At 39.9% G+C, this 23,910-nt stretch overlaps 1 protein-coding gene across 3 annotated transcripts in view; it reads right to left on the bottom strand.

Annotated features, from left to right (window-relative positions):
- Nucleotides 1-313: 313 nt before the first annotated feature.
- Nucleotides 314-23,910, bottom strand: part of GK (glycerol kinase) — a 609,816-nt gene continuing 586,219 nt past the window's right edge. For 2 of the 3 annotated variants that reach the window (XM_044072382.1, XM_044072383.1), the window contains 2 exons: nt 2,788-2,874; nt 314-1,865 (listed from right to left, as the gene is read on the bottom strand). In XM_044072382.1, the coding sequence (XP_043928317.1) occupies nt 1,858-1,865; nt 2,788-2,874 (95 nt within the window). In that variant the 3' untranslated portion in view covers nt 314-1,857. The remainder of the gene's footprint in view (nt 1,866-2,787; nt 2,875-23,910) is intronic. The other variant, XM_044072384.1, reaches the window with a different exon arrangement.

The raw sequence follows: 23,910 nt of genomic DNA, 5'->3' as shown, positions 1-23,910 counted from the left end.
TTGAATGGAACACTTCACTGATATTATGATGCACTGTCTACAAACTCATGACCTGTATTGTAAATGCTAATTATATAAATGTCTGTAACTAAGTGATTGCTAAAAACTTACCTGATTCTATGTATAACTGTTTCAGTGTTGCACACAGACCATGGCTGAAAAGGGTCCTCAGTCTAGTCCACCTTATTTAGTTAACAAATACAACATAAATGAGTAAATTAAGCTTCGGTTCTTCTAAAGGAGAAGCTTACAACTGCAGTAGCCAAACCTTTGTGCAAACAGCAAGCTATAAGAAAAGCGACTCAGATTCAAGTAACGAGGTGGTGATCAGCATCGAACCTACTGCATGTCTTATCCTTGATCTACTGTTACTGTGACTGCCTCATGACTTCACCATCTTTCATTGTGAAGGATTGGTGCAGTAGTATATATGATGATCAGTACCCCAATCAGTAATGTTCAACTAATCAAAGATGGTCAATAGCTAAAAAAAAGAGCTTCTGTAAGATTGCTAGATCAAAGCCTACCCTGCTCTTGGACTGGATATCTTGTTTACATTACTTAATGCATATGCGGATGGATGCCTCAATCATATGCATGTCTTATGTGAGACGGGTGTATCCAGAATTGTATCATGTGTAGATGGATGCCTTAGTCACATATGACTCAAGTCGAGACGGATTTAGTCAAAAATTTTGGAATTGTACAGCAACCGACAGACAATGTCCCCACCCCTGAGAGACATAACTGACCATTTTAATATGTTATATATTTTAAATTTGGAATTAAAAATGCAGCACATATACTAAAATGACTACATTAGAAACATATAATTGGACAGCTAGTAAAACAAAACACACACATCACTCTGGGAAGTTATCTTTCATTTGCTAGCTATTCTGTACACTTTTAATTTCATGAACATGTCTGAAGCTGGAATATCAGTTACCCTTCTGGTGGCCAAAATGTTGCCTCCTTAAAAATAAAACTGAAAACTATCCCTGACATGCAGTACACCCGGTTAAACTCATACGGTGAGACATTTTAAAAGCCATCAAAGAAGGAATAGTTACTGATTCTACTTGGTGGTTTGTTCAATCTGTCTTAACAAGCTATATAATATAATAGACAAAGTGATGGATTAGTTTTCAAGGACACAAACCATGTATCTTAATACAGCAGCCATTTTTCACTTATTTCCCATTCTTACAAAATATCACCTTGATAGTGAAGTCAAAAGAGCTGCAGTGTAGTGCGGAACTCCCTTCTAACAGTGCAGTATTGACCAGTGCTTTAAGTGCTGGTTATCTGGCAATGAAGCACTATGGCAGTTCTTTGTACTGTTCAAAAACAATCAACATATCTTATCCGGGCAGTTCCTTGTATATAGATTTCCAAAACTGTTGCAAAGAATCTTCACTGTACGCCTATGTATTGTGCATTCTCACTAGTGCATAGCTCAGGTGAATGTCTGCAGGGGATTAGGAGATCTGTATTTCACAGCAATTTCCTTTACTTTAGTCTTTACAGGAAATCCCCTAAGCTGCTGCATTCTACAAAACACCCAGTCAGAAATACATGGAAAAGAATGTGACTGCGTGTGATGGTTCCTTTGCTTTGCATGGAGTGCTCAGAAACAAAGCAACATCTTGTATAAGCAGAAGAAAATGTGCAAGTGATTCAGGATGCTATAATCATTAGTGTTGTCAAGCTGATTAAGGCAGCATAGTCTGATGAGAGTGGCACAGTATTCAATCCAAAGGCCAAGTGCTATCTTTTCTGGAAATGCTGCCAAATGCACAGGCAGAGAAGTTCTACCGCCATATGCAGAGGCCTCATCAGTAACCATCCGTGTTCTCATAAACCTAAAAAGAAAGAAAAAAAAAAGAGCACACACATCGGAAATAACAGTGCAAACTATGAGATAATTAATATACAAAGAAAAATTAAGTGCAAAATTTAACCAGATAGCAGTATTTTAAAATATTTTTCAGTGGTAACATTTACTTGCAAAGCTGTGAAGCAGCTATATAACCTTAGGTGGCCTTTTGATATATAGTAAATGCTACACATTGTCAGTTTTCAGAAGCAATTTAAAAATACCACTTTTGAGTATGCTATGACAAAAATAGTTGTTACTGATATTGTATATATAAACATGCCTTATGTTTTACCATAGCAAATAATCAATCACTGCATTATATTCAGGATGTTGTATTTCTTTAGAAGTAAAGTTCAGATGCATTTCTTTCACCCAAACACTAGTCTACAAATCAAATAAAGCTGCAGTCAAGTGTACAGCTCCCAAACAGAAGACGATTCAAGCAAAACAGGTAGGTACAATATTATTTATAATACTATGATTATCCTTGATGCACATATACACAAAATAAGCAATAAAGTAATATATATCAGAATCGAAGAGTTGTTTTACTAAATGTAACCAGAAAATGAAGCTCTGACCACAACAGTGAGGCTAAGCTGGATTTTCTGAAAAATAATATGAAGACTGTTTAGTGATGTACAACAAACAATCATTGAACTATAAACTGGAAAAAATAGCAGTTAGTGAAAGGAGCCCAGAGAAAGTAAGAACAAAGCATTTTATATGAAAACAAGAGACCCAGGCTCACACATGTGAATACACACACCGACAACCACAAACAGACCCCATCTGTGTCACTAGAAGGAAAGAAGCAAAAAGTCATATGGTAGAGGTGAGTGGGAGATTTAACACTGCTGCACAGGAAGGCCTAAGAGAGTTACCTTATGTAAACAATAACTAACCTGAGATGTACTTTGCTCCAATTAACATTAACATGCTACTCATTATATAAATGCCAATAGGTAGGCTATTGAAGATACTGCTTTCACCTGATATCATCCAGTAGAAGGGTTCCGGTCAAGCAAATTTAAATGGAAGGAAAAAAAAAATATAGCAAAAAAATTGATTAATCAATCTTTGAATTTTGTGCTTCAAGTTTTAATTGTGTTACTATTTTCCAAGTTCAAAGAATTAAATTATTTCATCAGTATAATTCTTGATATCATAAAATATAAAAATAATTCAATACATGCTATGGGTCTGACATGAAACAGAGAGATTCAACAAAGCAGTCTTTATATTCCACAGGTTAGTACTGTCCATGATGGCAAAAGCAAAAGGCAGATGTAACGTGTCACTGACAACACTTCTCCTGCCTTAATTCTAAAGGCCAGAAGAAAAACTATGGGACTGAAGAGAAATATATAAAGGAAACAAAAGATGAAACCAGAGGGATTTAAAAATATAATCATGTGGCTACTTCTACCAAACAGGAGAAAGAAAAAGGAACTTAACAAGTTACCTAAAACTATAGTGGAAATCCAGCAACTTTCATAGACAGCTTATCTAGTTTACAAAGAGCATTGTGAAGTTATAAAAAGAGTGATTCTATGGCTTGCAAGACAATAAAAGAAAAATAAATACAGAAGGCATGGTTGTGTGAAGTACTCACAATAACCTTACCTTTATAAGGGAGAAAACATTGGTGCAGAAATTACAGTTGTAGAATTTATATCTTGCATTACATTCAGGCAGTCTTTCCACACTTACCCATACATCCCAACTGTACAGAATGTCAAGATGTTTGCCTCATATTTTGGTCTGTTCCTCATAAAATTTGTAGTTTTGCTGCCAATTCCTTGAGGATCTGTTGCTAAGTAATAACTGACATTTGAGTTTTGGATTTCTGCTAATGCATATTATTATACAACAACCCCCCCCCATTAATATTCCAAAACGTGCACACTGATTGGTCAGCGTGCACGTTGTAAATCAGAGTTATAGTAATGGAAAAAGATCCAGTTGCCCAGACTTTTTCTTTTTTTTTTTTAACAGCAACGGAGAACGCAAGATCTCCGTTGCTTGTTACAACCTGTCTCGCCATGTTAAACGAGTTTAACATAGCGAGACAGCTTTTAAAAAAAGCAACGGAGCATCTCCGTTGCTTTTTTTAAAGTTGTCTCGCTATGTTAAACCCATTTAACATAGCGAGACACTTTAAAAAGCAATGGAGATCTTGCTTTCTCCGTTGCTTTTTTCAAAACTGTCTCGCTATGTTAAATGGGTTTAACCTAGCGAGACAGCTTTAAAAAAAGCAACGGAGATTCTCTGTTGCTTTTTTTAAAGCTGTCTCGCTATGTTAAACTCGTTTAACATAGCGAGACAGGCTGTAAAAAGCAACGGAGATCTTGCTTTCTCCATTGCTTTTGCCCACAGCTCTGATGTACTGCATAAATATACGCATGCGCAGTACATCAGAACTGCCGCAGAATACCCAGACAGCTGCGGAAGGGCAGCAAGGAGGCATTATACAATGCCATTATTTAAGAAAAGTAATTAATTTTTTTCTTAAATAATGTCATTGTATAATAGCAATAACCCACTTCTGGGTGTGGGTAATGCTGGATTTACCCATGGTTGGCTTTGTTTGGCCACTGGGGCTTTGCCCTCGTGACCAAACCACACCAACCGTGGGTAAATCCAGCATTACTAACACCCAGGCGTGGGTTATTGCTATATTCTATAATTTTTCTGGTTGTAAGAGCGGTATTTAAAATCTATCTCTGATTTTGGACCTTTGGCTCCCCTCCCATTATTTGGCTTAGTTCCAAATACTTGAGCTAAGAGGTTCAGAGTTATACACCCACAGCCATTTTCAGAATCTTCTTTCACTGCTCTTGTATTTGTCTAGTACAATAAGTGCTGATAGTTAAGCACTATATTCAAACCTTTATAGTGAAAGAACAAAACTTTTAAAATAAATATTTATGTCAGTAATTAGAAAGACAGACGAATGAGGTAAAACTATGCTGGATGAAGAGCATATAAATACATTTGTGAACATTTGACAAAAATGTTATTAAGTGCCCATATCATGAGGGAAAAATAAGTTAGAGGAAACACACACACTATAGAAACAAGAACCAAGGATATCTACGGCAGAAAAAAACAAGTGAGAAACAAAAGGTGTCTTTCAGTTCTTCCTTGTAGATTGACCATAGTGCCTCATGCAACTGTACTCTCTAGATTTGAACATTCATATGTGCAATTCAGAACATGTGAATAGTTATTTTTCCTTTATCCCCAGAATCTGCCCCTAATTTTGTGCCTCTGTCTACTCCCCCCATTATTTTTGGCTTTGTCTCAACTTTTTGTGCTAAAGATGAGTTATTTCAATTCTTTCTTTAAAATATGATTTAATTTATTCATATATTATATTACATTTCAATTCTTGTCATTTTTGTAATCATTTTCAAAAATCTTAATAAAATACTTTAAGCAAAAAAAGTGAGAGTTATGCACCCACCCACCCCCATTCTCAGCAACTGCCTTCACTTGTTTTATTTGTCTAGTATAAATAACTGGCAGTTAAGCACTATATTCAATCATCTTAGTGGATAAAGCTTAAACCTGGGTTACCCCTGTGCCTTTGCAGTGGTACACCTTCATCTTTACCAGTGACTGAATAATAGCTGGTAATGCCCACCTTTTCTTCCCCCTCCTCCACTAACTCTCAACCCATAAACCTCTATCAGTCTTTAAAAAAAGAAAAAAAAAAAAACAGCTTTTTACTAAATGGCTATCCAAGAAGCAGGTTTTCTACAATAAAAGTACAGTTGTGTAAAATCTTACCACAACGGCAGATGTCCTTGCCTTCACCGCTGCAGTATTCATTGCTTATGGGATTCCCTGCCATCAAGCCTGTCGTCTGGCCAAACTACCAAAGTCTACCATTGCTTTAAGGTACGCTGAACGTCACCTATACATTCCTTGTGTAGCACAGGGCATAAAGGTGACGCTCAGGCATTCCATCCTCAGAACTGATTGCCCCAGTATGAACAGCAGTCCAAGGAAAACCAAAGAGAACATGTACATCCAAGAAGGAAAAAAGGCTAGGGGTATGGATGGAGAGAGGGAATACTGAAGCAGTGAAGACAAGAGCATCTACCATTATGGTAAGATTTTACACAACTGGACTATGTCCTTACATTCACCACTGCAGTATTCATTACTTATGGGAGAGTGCCAAAGCTCAAGAAGAAACTTGGGAGGAGGAAGCATTTCATTTCAGCCTCGATTCAATGCCAGAACCATACTGACTATGTTTTAATCTTGATACAGCAAACAGAAGCCGCATAATGGCTGCCTGAACTGGACTCGGCTTTAAACAGCTGTTTTAACCCAGAACCTGTCAGCTTAAATAGTACCAGCATTGTGCGCTGGATACGGCTTTAACTGCTGCTTTTCCCCCAGAATCAATTCTCTCTAAGTGCTCCTGCATTAATGCCACACAGGCATGAGCGAGTAGTCCTGATTCCAGAATTAGCTTATCGGCTTAAGCTGCTGTTGTACCCCAGCACGATATCGAGCATAGACTTAGCTCCTGCTTACAGGACATTCAGAGCAGCTATTGCAAAGTAATTGCCGCTCGTAACCAACACTCATGCATATTCCTGAACTAGCTAGTTGGCCTCAGCTGTAGCAATACATATATCGATTCCAGTGCATATTACCTTCACACAGATACGTCCTTTGCATAAAACATCTGTGCCTTGACTTGGTTCCTAAGCTGCAGAAAATACTGTGTGGTTTATTGGCTCCTTAGGATGTCCACAACTGTTACAAACATGAGTTACCCTAGCCAGCACTACATAAGTGTCTATTGCGTGTAGACATTTGTGCCTAGACATTGTTGGTGAGCTGCAGGTAACACAGTAGATTTCTGGCCATTTATAATGTCTGCAATTTTGTTTTTACCGCGAATTACACCCGACTTCTCTATTAAATGTTTTTTTACTAGGCTATTGATGCCATAGGCTTACTCAGAGGAACTAATGAGAGGTTTTCTGGCTGTTTTTGCTGTCCGTATGTTTTTATTATTGATGCCATAGGATTACTGTTCCTCGTTTTTAGTGGATTGACCTCTTCTCAAAGCACGGGTAGTCTGACAGCCTGTTCCAGTTAACTACTTAACGTTCTTGTTAGCAAATGAGACTGCTTAAGCATACAATGTCTGACTACATGGCCTATATGTGAGGAGCATCCTGTCTGTATTGCCGTTTCCTATCTCACAAATGCTGCTTACTAGAGCCCAGCTTATCAATTTTAGTAGAGGTATGTGATGCTCTGACTCATGAATTCCTTTAGATGAGCGTGTAACTGCTACATTAATTACTAGAGTCTGTATCTTTGAGCTGTAATTAGTCTGTGCTGCTCTTCCTTAATTCCATAAATGAATTTTGTCCTGTATTTTTAGTTTTAATACAAGTCTGTGCTACTCTAAACAATAATTTACCTAGATGTTGTCTACTGTTTGTTCCTAATGTGCTGTAGTCTGAAACTGTTACATTAACCATAGTAAATTGTCTAGAACTGTGCTACATTTCCATGGTTAATTAATTGTATTGATATTTTCCCTCCTGATCTCTCCTTTCTACCCACCTTCTCTTGAGATAGCTCACTACCACTGATGTAATTATTCATTTCTTTTGCTGCTGTTGTTTTGTATTCCAGGTATACAACTGCTCATTTATTCCTTTTCCTTACAGTGTATCCTCACTGAATCACTACCACCTCAGGTGCCTCCCAGTCCTCTGCTTGGAATCCCTGGCTTCCTGCCCTTGAACGGACATCATAAAAGAAATCCTGCTGTGCTTCTATTACATCCTTGCCTCCCCAAGAGTTAATATCACGTGTATGTACCCTATTGTAAACTAAACAGTAAATTAAAATTGCCCTCTTGTACAGCAACCCGGTCAGCAAAAGCTAGCAGCCTACCCTGGTTTTAATCCTCCCTCTCTACCCTTCCTGGCTTCTTCCCCATTTCCCCCCGTGTCTGAGACCTACCTTTGTAATTACCCAGTCTGGCCACTAGGTGGAAGCATTTCCTGCTTCTTTCTATGTATGCTTACACTACCTTAACCTAACTCTGCCCTGTTCTTAGTCTCAGATTTAGCCAATCACTCTTTTAAACTATCTCTGCCCTGTATGACCTCTGGCTCTTATGAAACGTCTGCTTCATTCAACTCTAATACTGAGTGCTTTTACTGTAGTTTCCTTACCTCAGATCTCTTCTCTCCTTCACTGATACACTTCCTCCTCCTCCTTGGCTCTTCCCACTCTGTTCGCCCTTTGGGCTCACTCTGCTCCCCTACCCTGCCCCTAATTCCCACCCACCCCCAGCACCTCAACATTTACACTACCCTTTCTCAACCCACTAAACCAAACTACCCAATAGAATTTCTTCCCAATTTATGCCCCGCCCCTCTACACACCCTACCTAATTACCCAATAAAAGATTTTCCCTCTTTACAACTCCTCCTCTCTTCCTCCTATATAAACAGATTCACACACTCTCAACCCCCACCATTTAAACTCCCCTGCCCTGTTTTTTTTTAATTCAGTTAAACTTCTGCTTTGTCACTATCCCCATCTTAATTCTCACCTGCGTCTTCCCGCTGAATTATACCCATTAAACTACCTTTGTCCCATGATGTTGATCTTAACTCTCCACACCCTCCAGGTCCCCTGCTTCCTCCTTGTATTCCTAATTCCCTATGTTATGCCAGCTCATACTCCTCCAATGTACCACCTATCCCACCCTTCATCTCAAACTGACACATTCACCATTCTGCTCCCCTATTCATTCTCTCATTTCTACCACATCTCCTCTTCCCTTATTCAACCTCACCCCTTGCACCTATTTTATCCTAAAATTATCACCTCTACAGCCAAAATACGTACCACTAAACTACTGTTAGTTCCTCCCAAACTTATGCAAAATACACCCAAATGGCTAAAGGTTCCTTCCTTCAACAAACTAATATTGGCTGGGGATATCCATCCCAACCCTGGACCAAGCCCCCTTACTAATAACTCCCTCCCCACTTCTCCTTTTTCCCCCTCCTCCCCCAACAATACCCTAAAATTCTTTACTCTCAATGCCCAAAGTCTCAACAATAAAACTTGCCAATTTCAAGCATGGCTAAGTCATAACCAACCTGACATCTTAGCCATCTCAGAAACCTGGCTCAAACCACATATCTCTGTCTCTGAAATCCTGCCTAAAGGATTTCAATCCCTCAGAACTGACCGACTAAATAAAAAAGCTGGCAGCACTGCCCTAATCTACTCTAGTCATCTTACCTTAATTCCCCTCCAAATTCCTATCCCGCAATTCAACAATACTGAACTAACAGTTGGTCTACTAAAAATGAACAAGCACATAAATATCTGCATCATAGCCCTTTATATATCTCCTGGTAACAACATCTCTACTCTCGAAGATATCCTCTTATGGGCCTCATCTGAAATTAATTATGAAACTTACATTCTAGGGGACGTAAATCTTGACTGGAACAAGTTCAATAGTCCCTCTCCCTCCCTATCCGTTAACCTCTATAACTTCACTCAAGTAATCCTGTCCACCACTCGACCCAACAAAACAAATCCCCCAGGATCCATTATAGACTGGATCCTAGTCACCCATCCAAATAAAATAACTTACTCTGGCACCATTCCCGACACCATTAGCGACCACCTTCCTGCTTTCATACAACGGTCAACTAGCTCTACCCCTCATCAGCATCATTTCATTCTCACCCGCAACCTTAGCAACTTCAACCCAACTTTCTCAAATATCCTCAAACAAATGAACTGGCAAATCCAAAACACCCTTCCTCTAGATAAAGCTATAGACCACTTCAACTCCATCTTCTTCGATACTCTAAACTCCCTAGCACCACTAAGAAACAGAAGGATAAAAACAAATACCGCTCCATGGCTCTCCAAAGAAACCAAGCAAATTGTGCTTCAGAGGGACAAATCCTGGAAGCTTTACCATAACAACAAACTGCCCAAAACCCTGACTGAATACAAACAACTCCGTAACCGAGCAAAACAACGTATCACAAAGGACAAAAAATCCTACTACATTAAACTCCAGTCCAACAATAACAATAACCCCAAACAATTCTGGAAATCCATAAACTCTCTTCTCAACCCCGGCTCCAAGAATAATCCCTGTCCTGACCCAAGTATATCTGACCTTGAACTAGGTTCTAAATTTAAATTCATTTTTTATTGAAACTATCTCTAACCTGACCAAGACCTTCCCTAACAATAATTCACCTGACCACCATTCCTCTTCACCTAACCACCCTAAGTTTGAACTTAAACCAGTCTCTACTAATCTCATAAAAAGACTCCTATACAAACTTAAACCTTGTTCCAATGATCCAGATAATATTCCCTCCTCCTTCCTAAAATGTGCAGCCGATGGTATCGCACTCCCAATTAGCATCATAATCAACAGATCTATAAAGGAATCATATGTATCCAAACTATGGCGGTCAGCCTTCATTCTTCCTCTCCACAAAGGTGGCAAAAATACTGACATCTCAAACTTCTGGCCCATTGCTCTGCTCTCTCCAATCTCCAAAATCTTAGTAAAATGTATCCACCTCCAACTTATGCCTTTCCTAACCCAAAACCAACTCCTAACATCTTCCCAGCATGGCTTCCGCCCAGGCCATAGCACCATAACCACTCTACTCTCCTTCTTAGAAATTGTTAACCAAGCCCGAGATTCAGGACATTTAGTTTCCACAGTTCTTATTGACCTTTCTAAAGCTTTTGACACTGTTTCCCATAAATGCCTTATCTATCATCTCTCAAACCTACATCTTGCACCAAACACGGTCTCCTGGTTCTCTAGCTACCTGTCAGATAGATCTCAGGCACTCAAATGGAAGGGCACCACCTCCTCCTTTCTTCCTACCCCAACTGGCGTCCTTCAAGTGTCCATCCTCGGACCTATGCTTTTTAACATCTTTATCAATAACCTTCACTCTGCTATTCCTGATGCCAAAATTATTCAATATGCAGACAATTCTACATTAGTCTGCTCTGCCTCAAACCTCCCTGAACTACTGACTAAAACCCAAACTGCTTTTTCTACTACTGAAAACTGGATGCAACAAAACCACCTGTCTCTAAATGCAAATAAATCTAAAATTCTACTACTCTCTCCCTCCAAGACTTTCTCTTATGACAAAAATTCGAAGTCCTTTATCTATTCCAACTCACCCATTGAAGTGGTCCCTTTGCAAAGCTTCTTGGCATTACTATTGATGAACACCTCAAGTTCGATATCCATATCCAAAAAATATACAGAAAACCCACCAAAAGCTAGGAATGCTTTATAGGAACAATCTTTCTCTCAAACTCTACTAGACATACTTTAGCTAATACTTATCTCCTCCCATCCCTGTTATATGGAGCCCCTCTTCTAACTAACCTAACCACTACTAACACCTCTAAATTGGAAAAATGCTATAACAAAATCTCTAACTTTGCCTCCAGATCCAAAAATTCCACCCATCACTGCCATACCCTTAATTCTCTAAACTGGCTAGAACTCCCTAATTACCTAGACTACCTCCAACTTACCACAGCACACAGACTTGTATTTCACCCAAATAAATGACCAGCTCCAACAAACATCCTTCCCCCCTACACCCCCAATAGACCTCTTAGATTATCGACATACCAAAATGACCTGCTGGCCAACTTCTTCTCTCTTTCTTGCTAGGCAAGAAATGGAATTCTCTCTCATCCACTCTTAGGACAATAACTAACTCAGAAAACTTTAAAACTCAGCTTTTCACTTACTTGTACTCCAAATGGAAATGCATCTGCTTTCACCCTGTCTAATTCTTTCTAACAATTGCCCTAAGGAGGTGTTACTCCTAGGCTCCTAATCTCTCTAGCACCCCAACAACCATCTCCCTGAGCTGAATCAAGCTCTCTGCAATTGCTTCTTGACACTATATCTACTTTGTAAATATTGTAAATAGCTCCTTATGTCAAATGAATGCATGTAAAGTGTTTCCTTACTTTAATCGATTGTTATGAAGATATATTCTCAAGTGAATCTCTACAGTACAGCCATCCAGATGCATCAAAATTATCTTCAACCAAGACTGATACGGAATGTACATTCATGTAAACTGTACTTTATTATGTAACTTGCTTACTTTTGTATCTTTATGCCATGGTGGTACGGCAGTAGCGTTGTTACCTCACAGCAAGAGGTTCTCCCATTCGATTCTCGGCGTGGCTTGGGAGTGCCTTCTGTGTGGAGTCTGCATGTCCTCCCCGCGGTTGGGTAGCATTCGAAAGACATGCGTGCGTAAATGGGCGTGCCTTCGTTGAAGGTTGGGCATCGAGCTGGCAACTCAGCATTTCGTAAAAAAAAAATCTACTGACAATCATTAGCGGACCGGAGTTCCGCTGTGGCGACCTCTTACCGGGAAAAAGCCGAAAGACAAACGACAACTTACTTTTGTATCTTCACTGTTTATGTTATATTGGAACTTTTCTCCCCGGGCCTACACTGAAAACGGGTACTTATGGGTCCAGTGGACTTCCCGGTCACCAAACTGAAATAAATAAATAAATAAATAGAGCCTTCTAAGAAGCCACAAAGAATGGTATTAGTAAAACCAGCTCTTGCTTTGGAGATACCATCCAACTTGTAATGTTTGGTAAAGGTATGCATAGAAGTCCAGGTAGCTGCTTCAAGAATAGAAATAGTGTCTGAACCCCTGAAAAAAGCACCAGAAGAAGCCACAGCTATAGTAAAATGAGCATTTACAGAAGAAGGAAGGCTCTCACCATCAAAAGCGTAACAAAAAGAAATAGCCTTTGAAATCCAAGTAGAAATAGTTTGCTTGGAAACAGACAATCTTAAAAACTTAGGATGAAAGAAAAACAACTGATCAGATTTTCTGATAGCTTTAGTCTTATCCAAATAAAACCTGAGCTGTCTATGCATGTCTAAGGTATGCAGCACCCTCTCACTGTCAGATTGCGGGGGGGGGGGGGGGGAGTAGGCAAATTAATAGAGTGATTAAGTGACCATTCATTAACCACCTTGGGCATAAAAGGATTAGTACGCAAAGACACCCTGTCCTCATGAAATATTAAAAAAGGTGGACAAGGCCATGGTGGCTTGCAAATCAGATACCCATCTGGCAGAAGTAAGAGCTAACAAAAGAACTGTCTTCCAAGAAAAATATTGCAAGGAAGCTAAAACAGTAGGCTCAAAAGGAGCCTAAGTCAATTTCTCCAGAATTAAATTAAGATCCCAGGGAGGAGGAACAGGCTTCCTGGGGGGTCTAATATTAAGCAAGCCTTTAAGAAGTTGCTTAGCCTCAAATCTAGAAGGTAACTGGGGAGTTAAAGGCAGACATGCAGAAAGAGCTCATAAGCAGGCCTTAATAGAAGAATAGGCCAAACCAGCATTGCGCAGCTTACACAAATGAGAGAGAACCAAAGGAATATCCACAGTAAGAGGGTCCAGGTCACACAAGACACCAAATTAGAAAACCTCTTCCATTTAGATAAGTAGGATTTCCTAGTAGTAGGTTTCCTGGCCTCCTGCAGGACCTGCAGCAAGTCCTCAGAAAAAATGTGTCTATGAGGGATCAAAACCCTATTACAGTGTCAGTTGAAGCGTGGACAGGTGGCAATGAATGAGATATCCCTTGTCTTGTGTGAGTAGATCCACCCTTTGAGGTAACTTGTGATGATTGCCCTTGGCTAGATGCAGACATAGAGGAAACCAGTGCTGTCACGGCCAAAAGGGACTCACCAACAAGATTTTGGAAGCTTCCTGTTGAATCTTGAACAGGACTCTTGGAATGAGAGGAAGGGGAGGGAATGCAGAAAGAAACAACTCCTTCCAAGAAAATGAGAGGATGCCTACCTTCCATACCAGAGGACCTGGGACTTTGGCACAAAACAGATGAAGTTGTCTGTTCAGAGGGGAAGCAAAGAGATGTACTTGAGGAGTACCCCACTGGTGACCAATGTCCAGAAACATATCCCTGTGAAGCATCCATTCGTGGGAGTGAGTGACGGACCTGCTCAGAATTTCTGCCACAATGTGCTGATCTGAAGGAATATAAACTGCTTGAAGAATCACTTGATAATTAACAGCCAGATCCCATACCAGAAGTGCCAGCTGGCAAAGGTAAGATCTTGTTCCCCCTCCTTGTTGATATACCACATAACTGTGGTATTGTTTGTTAATACCTTGAGAGGCCCCAGAGAGAAAAGAGGATTAAAGGCCTGAAGAGCCAACAGACGAGCTCTCATCTCCTTGGTGTTGATGTATTCCTTCTGCTGAGACCACACTCGCTGAATGTTCAGGGAGCAAAACACTGGTCCCCATCCCACATCTGACGTGTCTATGAACAGATCCTGAGAGGGAAGAGGAGGATGACATGGGAGTGCTGGATTCAGAGACAACCGCTGAATCCACCACTGAAGTTTCTTCTTAAGACAAGGAAGAAGACTAACTGTAAAGTCTAGAGGATGCAAATGTTGAAGCCACACAGACTTCAGAAACCAGTGGAACTTCCTCATGTGAAGTCTGGCCAGAGGGCGCATTGGAATGGGGGAAGCCATGAACCCCAGAACTCTGAGAAACTCCCTGGCTGTAATGGAGGCCAGAAGAAGAAGTGTTTGAAAGTTAAAGAGTTAAAGCCTTTGGAGGAGGCAGGGATGCTAGCATTGGCACCATCTGAATCTTGCAACCCAGAAAGACACGATTCTGAGAAGGAGTCAGGAAAGAAGTTTATCGTGAACCCCAAGCTCTGTAAACGAGAATGGTAAAACAAAAATTTTGCAAAAAGACCACTGGAGAGGGTGTCTGAATCAGCAGGTCATCCAAGTAAGGAAATATCTGGATCCTTTAAGTCTGCAAAAAGTAATCACAGGAGAGGAGCATTTGCTGAACACCCTTAGGGCAGCAGAAAGGCCAAAGGGCAAAGCACAGAACTGAAAATGCCAGGAAGCAACAGAGAAATGCAAAAACCTCCTGAAAAGAGGATGAATCGGAATACTGAGATAAGCATCCTTGAGATCCAGAGAGACCAGAAAGGCCCAAGGGAGCAAGAGAGGAAAAAGGGTCTGAAAGGACAACAACTGTAAGGAAGGCACCTTTAGAAAAGTGTTTAGATGAGAGAGGTCTTGAATTGGTCTCAAAGTACATTCTTTTCTGGGCATCAGAAACATTCTTGAATAAAACCCCTTCCCCCTTTGGGATACATGCACCTCTTGAATTGTACCACCACCATAAACTAATAACCATAACAAAAACAAAACTAAGAAGCCAATAGCAATATGTTTATTCTCTTGGTACCTCTGCCTTTCGCTTTCAAGGGATATTAAACTGCATGACCACAAGTTCTTAAATAGTTACATCATACTGAATTAATTAAACAATCATCTTACATCAACCTCTTGAATAGTACCCTGAGACAAGAGGTCTTGAAGAACCTCTGGGAAAAAAAGGAAGTTGTTCCTGAGGAGGCTGAGGAATGCCCATAAAAGGAGGACGGGAAATCCACACCATGAAGTACCCTTGACGAATGATTGACAGAACCCAGGAATCCTGGGTGATTTGAAGCCAAATAGGAAGAGGAAGAGAAAGAGGAGTGTGGCTGGGAACAGGTGGATAGTCAAACAGCACCTGGTTTATCAGGAAAGGAAGGCTTTAGAATCCCTGCAAAAACGAACCACACAGCAATAGCCACTGAAAAATAATTTATTCCTCTAGCGCCTCGGCAACAGTAAGCCTTCAAGGAGTAACATACAAAACCTTAAAAAACATTTTTATACTGTCAGCTCTACTCAATAAAACAATCAAACAATTAATTAATTAATCCAATTGTTAAAAGAAACTCTCATATATTTAAAGTGAAAATGCATTATTTTTACAAAACACTTTTCCAACAGCAATCTGTATTCAAGCCCTTTGGAATCAGTGTATCATATTTTAAAATGAAAATAGTTTCCTGACGTAAAAGCATCGACTTATAAATTTCTTTATTCAAATATGGCATATTAATCTGTTCTAAAACAGTAGCTTTCAAACCTCTATACTCCATCATGACATTTATTAAAATGAAGAGCCAAAGGGCTTTCCATTTTATTTATCCTAATATCTCTCCGATGTTCCAATAATCTAGTTTTAAACATCCTTTTCGTCTGCCCTATATAAAACTTATTACAACTACATTTGATAGCATATATAACACCCTCTGTCCTACAATTAAATGTTCCATTTGTTTTAAAACTAACATTATTAATATACAGAAAGGAATTAATAATATAAGGACAACCACTACATTTGCCACAAGGTTTCGTCCCTCTGAAATAAATTTGCTGACATATTGATATCAGGTCTCTGAAAGTATAATACTGAAATCTTTAATATTCTGTCCCCTTTTATATGAAAACATAATTTTTTTATTAGAGAGACCATCAAGTTCTATAAATTTAAGAAATTCCCAAAAATGAATACATTGTCTAATACTATCACTTAAAATATTATATTTAGACACTACAGACAACTTTTCATCTTTGTCACCACTAATCATTCTAACATTAATTTTATTATTTTTATTATATCTAGTAATAAATAAATATAAAATAAATTGTAAATGAGTTTTTAATGGGAAACAGTTGTCACCCTAAACAAGCCTTACAGAGAGTTTTTGAGAATCTCCAGACTATGTAATGGTGAAGATGCTTTTAATAATGAATTAGAACAAACAAAATTAATGTTTAAAAATAGAAGTTTTGATATAGAATTAGATTGTCTTAAAAGTATTGAATAGATATAATAGAAATAATAAAATTAATGTTAGAATAATGCTTAGTGGTGACAAAAATGAAAAGTTGTTTGTAGTGTCTAAATATAATATTTTAAGTGATACTATTAGACAATGTATTCTTCATTTTTGGGAATTTCTTATAAAAGGGGACGGAATATTAAAGATTTGGTGGAACATACTAAGTTTCAGAGACCTGATATTGTAGGACAGAGGGTGTTATATATGCTATAAAATGTAGTTGTAATAAGTTTTATATAGGGCAGACGAAAAGGATGTTTAAAACTAGATTATTGGAACATCTGAGAGATATTAGGATAAATAAAATGGAGAGCCCTTTGGCTCTTCATTTTAATAAATGTCATGATGGGAATATAGAGGGCTTGAAAGCTACTGTTTTAGAACAGATTAATATGCCATATTTGAATAAAGAAATGTATAAGTTGATGCTTTTACGTAAGGAAACTATTTTCATTTTAAAATATGATACACTGATTCCAAAGGGCTTGAATACAGATTGCTGTTGGAAAAGTGTTTTGTAAAAATAATGCATTTTCACTTTAAATATATGAGAGTTTCTTTTAAAAATTGGATTAATTAATTAATTGTTTGATTGTTTCATTGAGTAGAGCTAACAGTATAAAAATGTTTTTTAAGGTTTTGTATGTTACTCCTTGAAGACTTACTGTTGTCGAGGCGCTAGAGGAATAAATTCTTTTTCAGTGGCTATTGCTGTGTGGTTCGTTTTTGTGGTGAAGCAAATTTTCCTGGTTGCTGTGGTTATTTTTAGAATCCCTGCAGTCTGAATGGCCTTAGCAAGAGGATATCACTTACCACCCCTTTTTACCTTTAGCAGGAGGGTGAGATTGCCTGCAAACAAAGGCTGGCTTAGAAGGGTGGTTTGACTGAAATTTAGGCACAGGAGAGACAGAGACATGTTTAAGCTCTTGTAAGGCCTTCCCCTTGTCCTGAAGAGACTTAAACCAGCAGCTGCTTCAACAAACAAAAGTTTAGTATCCAGTGGAGCATCCATATACTTAGTCTTAATATCACTGGGTAAAGGTCGAAGCCTAACCAAGCATACCTCCCTCAGGGTCTATATTAAAACATCGAAGTTTCAGAACTTTGAATGTTCTAATATCGACCCCTATTCAGAGAAAGCTGAAAATAGCAATGTGACAGAAAACCAAATTCTTTCCTAGGGAAAGAATTCGGTTGTCCGTTCCTGTCGCTTCGCTATTTTCAGCACTGTGGTGGAAAGTTACGGGTCGGGTTCAGGTAAGTGTGCTATTGTATGGACGGGAGGGTTAGGTGAGTTATGGTTAGGGCACAGGTCAGGTAAGTGTGCGAATGTGTGGACGTGAGGATTAGGGCAGGGTAGGTGAGTTAGGGTTAGGGCACTGGTGAGGTGTGTGCGATAGTGACGGACCTTATGGTTATGGTTAAGGTAAGTGGGTAGACAGGTGTATGTACAGTTTAGTGTAAGGTTAGATGTAAGATTTAGGTGTATGTGTGGGATTGCTGTATGTTTGGTGTGCTTGTGTTGTGTGTAGTTGCATGGAACAGCAAATTATTTCTCAGGAAAAAATTTGTTGCTCTGTATGTTCGGGAGTGTTTTTGTGTGTTTGCTGAATAGGATCGGTATTAGAACATTCAAGTTCTGAAACTTCGGCGTTCTAATATAGACCCCTCCTTCAGTACTGAACAAACCAAAAGCAGCAGCCCCTAGAAGAGGCATACCTGCTGCATTATATCTACATCTAATAGAAATGACTAACTACTTCAGAGGAAGTCCCTAGCAAAGAGAAAGAGCAGAAGATTTACTCTCAGAGTCTGGAAGATCAGAAAAAAGCTGACACACCTAAGAAAGAAGAGCCAACACATAGATATATGGGTCTGAAAATTAATAGACCTAAAAGCTAGGGTAGCTGAAGTATAAACTTTCTTATCCAGCCTCGTCCATGGTTCTGCTGTCCCGTTGCACAGAAGGCAGTAAAACTTGGTGAAGGAAGCAACTGAGAAGGCTTATCAGAGGCTACAGGCTCCACAGAGAGGTCAGCAGTAGGACATTTGAACAAAAAGAAACAACCTCAGGCACCCTATAAAACCAATCAGACTTTTTGGGAGCACGGAGCAGAGAATCAGGCACTTTAAACACACTGGAAAAAACACCTAGTAAAGTAGCCAAGACAGGAGGAAAAGCCAGAGGTTTAGGAGATTCCATCTGCAGTACCTCATAGTACCTCTTATGGATATCAAAACCCTGGGTACAATCCCACTTAAAAAATTCCATCATCCTAGAGATTGTGTCCCCAAAGGAAATTTCCTCGGAAGGAGTATCTGGACTATTAGACTCCTCCCTCCTTCAGACCCGTAGTCTAAAGGAAAATCTAGCTCTTCCTCAGAAGAATTTAATTCCCTAGGCCTTTTAGGTGAAGAGGACCACGGAAGAGCAGGAACCAAAACCCCGTGAGGAGGAGGGCCCCGAGGTCCATGTGACAGACCCAGATCAGTTCGTCTTGTATGATCGTAGTTTCACATTGTCTGTGGACAGAGGCACAGCAAACTAATGGGTATAGTATTCTCATCCTAAGGGGTGGTGAAAGCCACACACACTCTGGCTAGGCTTATAAATGCCCTAGGGCAGATAGCCTAGTATGAACCTATGAACCTATGAACCTAAAACAGTATCTTTCAAACCCTCTATATTCCCATCATGACATTTATTAAAATGAAGAGCCAAAGGGCTCTCCATTTTATTTATCCTAATATCTCTCAGATGTTCCAATAATCTAGTTTTAAACATCCTTTTCGTCTGCCCTATATAAAACTTATTACAACTATATTTGATAGCATATATAACACCCTCTGTCCTACAATATCAGGTTTCTGAAACTTAGTATGTACCACCAAATCTTTAATATTCCGTCCCCTTTAATAAGAAATTCCCAAAAATGAAGAATACATTGTCTAATACTATCACTTAAAATATTATATTTAGACACTACAAACAACTTTTCATCTTTGTCACCACTAATCATTATTCTAACATTAATTTTATTATTTCTATTATATCTATTATTCAATACTTTTAAGACACTCTTATCTATTAATTCTATATCAAAACTTCTATTTTTAAACATTAATTTTGTTTGTTCTAATTCATTATTAAAAGCATCTTCACCATTACAAAGTCTGGAGATTCTCAAAAACTCTCCGTAAGGCAAAGATTCTATAGTATGTTTAGGGTGACAACCGTTTCCCATTAAAAACTCATTTACTATTTATTTTAAATTTATTTATTACTAGATATAATAGAAATAATAAAATTAATGTTAGAAGAATGATTAGTGGTGACAAAGATGAAAAGTTGTTTGTAGTGTCTAAATATAATATTTTAAGTGATAGTATTAGACAATGTATTCATTTTTGGGAATTTCTTAAAAATTTTATAGAACTTGATGGTCTCTCTAATAAAAAAAATAATGTTTTCATATAAAAGGGGACAGAATATTAAAGATTTGGTGGTACATACTTACTTTCAGAGACCTGATATCAAATTATGTCAGCAAATTTATTTCAGAGGGACGAAACCTTGTGGCAAATGTAGTGGTTGTCCTTATATTATTAATTCCTTTCTGTATATTAATAATGTTAGTTTTAAAACAAATGGAACATTTAATTGTAGGACAGAGGGTGTTATATATGCTATCAAATGTAGTTGTAATAAGTTTTATATAGGGCAGACGAAAAGGATGTTTAAAACTAGATTATTGGAACATCTGAGAGATATTAGGATAAATAAAATGGAGAGCCCTTTGGCTCTTCATTTTAATAAATGTCATGATGGGAATATAGAGGGTTTGAAAGATACTGTTTTAGGTTCATAGGTTCATACTAGGCTATCTGCCCTAGGGCATTTATAAGCCTAGCCAGAGTGTGTGTGGCCTTCACCACCCCTTAGGATGAGAATACTATACCCATTAGTTTGCTGTGCCTCTGTCCAGCAGTGATACAGAGATGATTGGGGTAAACCTACGATCTCCCATCCACTCGTCAATATTTCTCTTGAACTGAGTCAGTGAGGGGCTCTGCCTCACATGGACTGGGATTCTGTTCCATAGTGTAGGGAGTCTCTGGGTGATGAATCTGTCCCTCCAGCACGTCCTATTTATATCCGTGTTGAGGTTTAAGTCTCTTGCTCTCGTGGCTCTGGTGGATTTGGATTTTTTGAGGTGGAGCATGTCCATTAATTCCGGGTTGGACATGGCCTTGTATGTCAGGCACAGATCACCTCTGAGCAGACGGTATGCGACACACACTCTGGCTAGGCTTATAAATGCCCTAGGGCAGATAGCCTAGTATGAACCTATGAACCTAAAACAGTATCTTTCAAACCCTCTATATTCCCATCATGACATTTATTAAAATGAAGGATGTTTAAAACTAGATTATTGGAACATCTGAGAGATATTAGGATAAATAAAATGGAGAGCCCTTTGGCTCTTCATTTTAATAAATGTCATGATGGGAATATAGAGGGTTTGAAAGCTACTGTTTTAGAACAGATTAATATGCCATATTTGAATAAAGAAATGTATAAGTTGATGCTTTTACGTAAGGAAACTATTTTCATTTTAAAATATGATACACTGATTCCAAAGGGCTTGAATACAGATTGCTGTTGGAAAAGTGTTTTGTAAAAATAATGCATTTTCACTTTAAATATATGAGAGTTTCTTTTAACAATTGGATTAATTAATTAATTGTTTGATTGTTTTATTGAGTAGAGCTGACAGTATAAAAATGTTTTTTAAGGTTTTGTATGTTACTCCTTGAAGGCTTACTGTTGCCGAGGCGCTAGAGGAATAAATTATTTTTCAGTGGCTATTGCTGTGTGGTTCGTTTTTGTGGTGAAGCAAATTTTCCTGGTTGCTGTGGTTATTTTTAGAATCCCTGCAGTCTGAATGGCCTTAGCAGGAGGAGATCACTTACCACCCCTTTTTTACCTTTAGCAGGAGGGTGAGATTGCCTGCAAACAAAGGCTGGCTTAGAAGGGTGGTTTCACTGAAATTTAGGCACAGGAGAGACAGAGACATGTTTAAGCTCTTGTAAGGCCTTCCCCTTGTCCTGAAGAGACTTAAACCAGCAGCTGCTTCAACAAACAAAAGTTTAGTATCCAGTGGAGCATCCATAAACTTAGTCTTAATATCACTGGGTAAAGGTCGAAGCCTAACCAAGCATACCTCCCTCAGGGTCTATATTAAAACATCGAAAATGTTAAGTTGTCAATCTCGCCTTCATTCTTGCTGGATGGGTTCGGAGCCGATCCTCGGCTCCGACTCGGCACTTGCTTAGCTTGAGAACTCCTTTTACCAGCTCGAGGCAACCCTATATCCCATGATGCAAGGCGGGACTACCTCAGATCTCGTTTGCCGCTTTGCGAAGAGGTCTCCTTTTTGCCAGCTGAGGTAAGTTTGAATTTTTCAAACAGCTTAGTCAGGGTCTTATCTCTCCCTTGTTCCTTTTTATAGTGTGTAGTGTTTCTACAGCCCACCCTATTTCCCCATATAGTTAAAAACTTCTAGTTTTTATAAAAAGTTTAAGAAATTTTCAGTTAGGCCTAGGTCTCCTTTCTTAATCCCTATCTGTGTGTCTGTGTTTGTTGGGATTAATTGTGTGACTGTTTGGGGTGTGTGAGTGTTATTTTTTTTTTTCTTGGACTATGTCTAAGGAAGTAAAGGTCTCAGGCTTCAAGAAGTGTGACTCGTGCTGTCAGAAAATGTCTCTGACAGACGGTCACACTTCTTGTGTTTACTGCCTGGGACCTTTACACCTGCAGGACTCCTGTGCCTTATGTCACTCTTTTAGCCAGAGAGTCCTGCAGGAGAGGAGGAATAAGTTGATCCTCCGTGGCTTACTAAAGCCAGAAGGTTCACCCACTAAAACTGGGTCTAGTAAGCCACCTAAGGTTCAGGCTACAGCTTCTAAGCCTTCCCGGTGGCTCGACTCCGAGTCGAGATCGGCTCCAGCCGGAGCCGATCTTTCTTCTTCTCAGGTGGTAGGGTCGGTTCCGATCGGTTCCAACACCCAATCTGCTGTTGCCTTGTCGGCTCCGGCTGGAGCCGATTATCCAGTATCGGGCCGAAGCCTTTGGCTCCATCTGGAACCCAGAGGACGCCGGCTCCGATGGCTTCGTCCAAGAAGAGATCTCGGTCCCCTTCTTTGGAGTCTATCCACTCGGCCCGGGTCTCCTCTTTTGTCGGAGCGGAGTCATCGGAGCCGATCTTGAGATCTTCCAGGCTGTCTGACCACGATTTAGAGAGGGTGGTAAGCAGGCTGTTGAAGTCGCAGGCACTAGCCCAAATGCTCCATAGCCCGTCTCAGCAGACTTCGCTATTGCTTTACCCTTGAACTTCCTCCTCCAACTCCCTCCAGAGTTCGGAGCCGGAGCTTCTCTGGACAGCGACTGTCGGCCAGAGCCGATACATCCTTTTTCGCCCGTCGTCTTTGGCTCCGATCTCTTCCATGAGACCTTCCTTGGAGGGATCCGGTCGTCGAAGTTTCCCTGTCGGCTCCGAGGGGCTAGTGGCATCGGACCCTTGTCCGACCTCTCCCTCTCGGGCTTCGGCTGGTAAGCTCGGCACCGACATCAGCCTCGAGCCTTCCTCTCAGTGGAGCCGGAATTCTATTTCCTCGGCGGAATATTCCGCCTCCCGGGAGGGAGCCTTTGCGGTGATGAGGAGTGTCCTGGCACCTGAGCCAGGTCAACGGTCCATCCCTTTAGCTCCTCCCTCTACGGTGCCTGTAGACGCCTCTTGCCAGCCTCTTGCTCTCAGGCCCAGGGATCCATCACCCCAGGTTTCCCCATTGGGTATAACTTCCTCTTCCGAGGTTTCTCCTGATCCTGCAGGGGAACCCCTAGGAAGAGGACGTAAGAAGGAAACACACAGACTCCCTGAGTCTACTACATCTGATACCGACTTAGATGAGTCGGAGGGTTCCCACGGTCCCCCTCTGAGGATGTCTCCTTTTCAGACATCCTTGAGCTCCTCAAACAGAGGGGAATTGGCCTCCATTGACCCCTCAGAGGATGAGTCGGTATACCTGAGACTTTGGATCCCGACCCTCCACCTCCTGGGTGTCTCGCCTTCGACCCACTTATGCAGGTAGTGGCTCGGA

This window comes from Protopterus annectens, chromosome 5.part0 (genome assembly GCF_019279795.1).
Source record: "Protopterus annectens isolate FY-2018-M chromosome 5.part0, PAN1.0, whole genome shotgun sequence".
NCBI lineage: Eukaryota > Metazoa > Chordata > Ceratodontiformes > Protopteridae > Protopterus > Protopterus annectens.
This window is presented reverse-complemented; position numbering and strand designations above follow the sequence as displayed.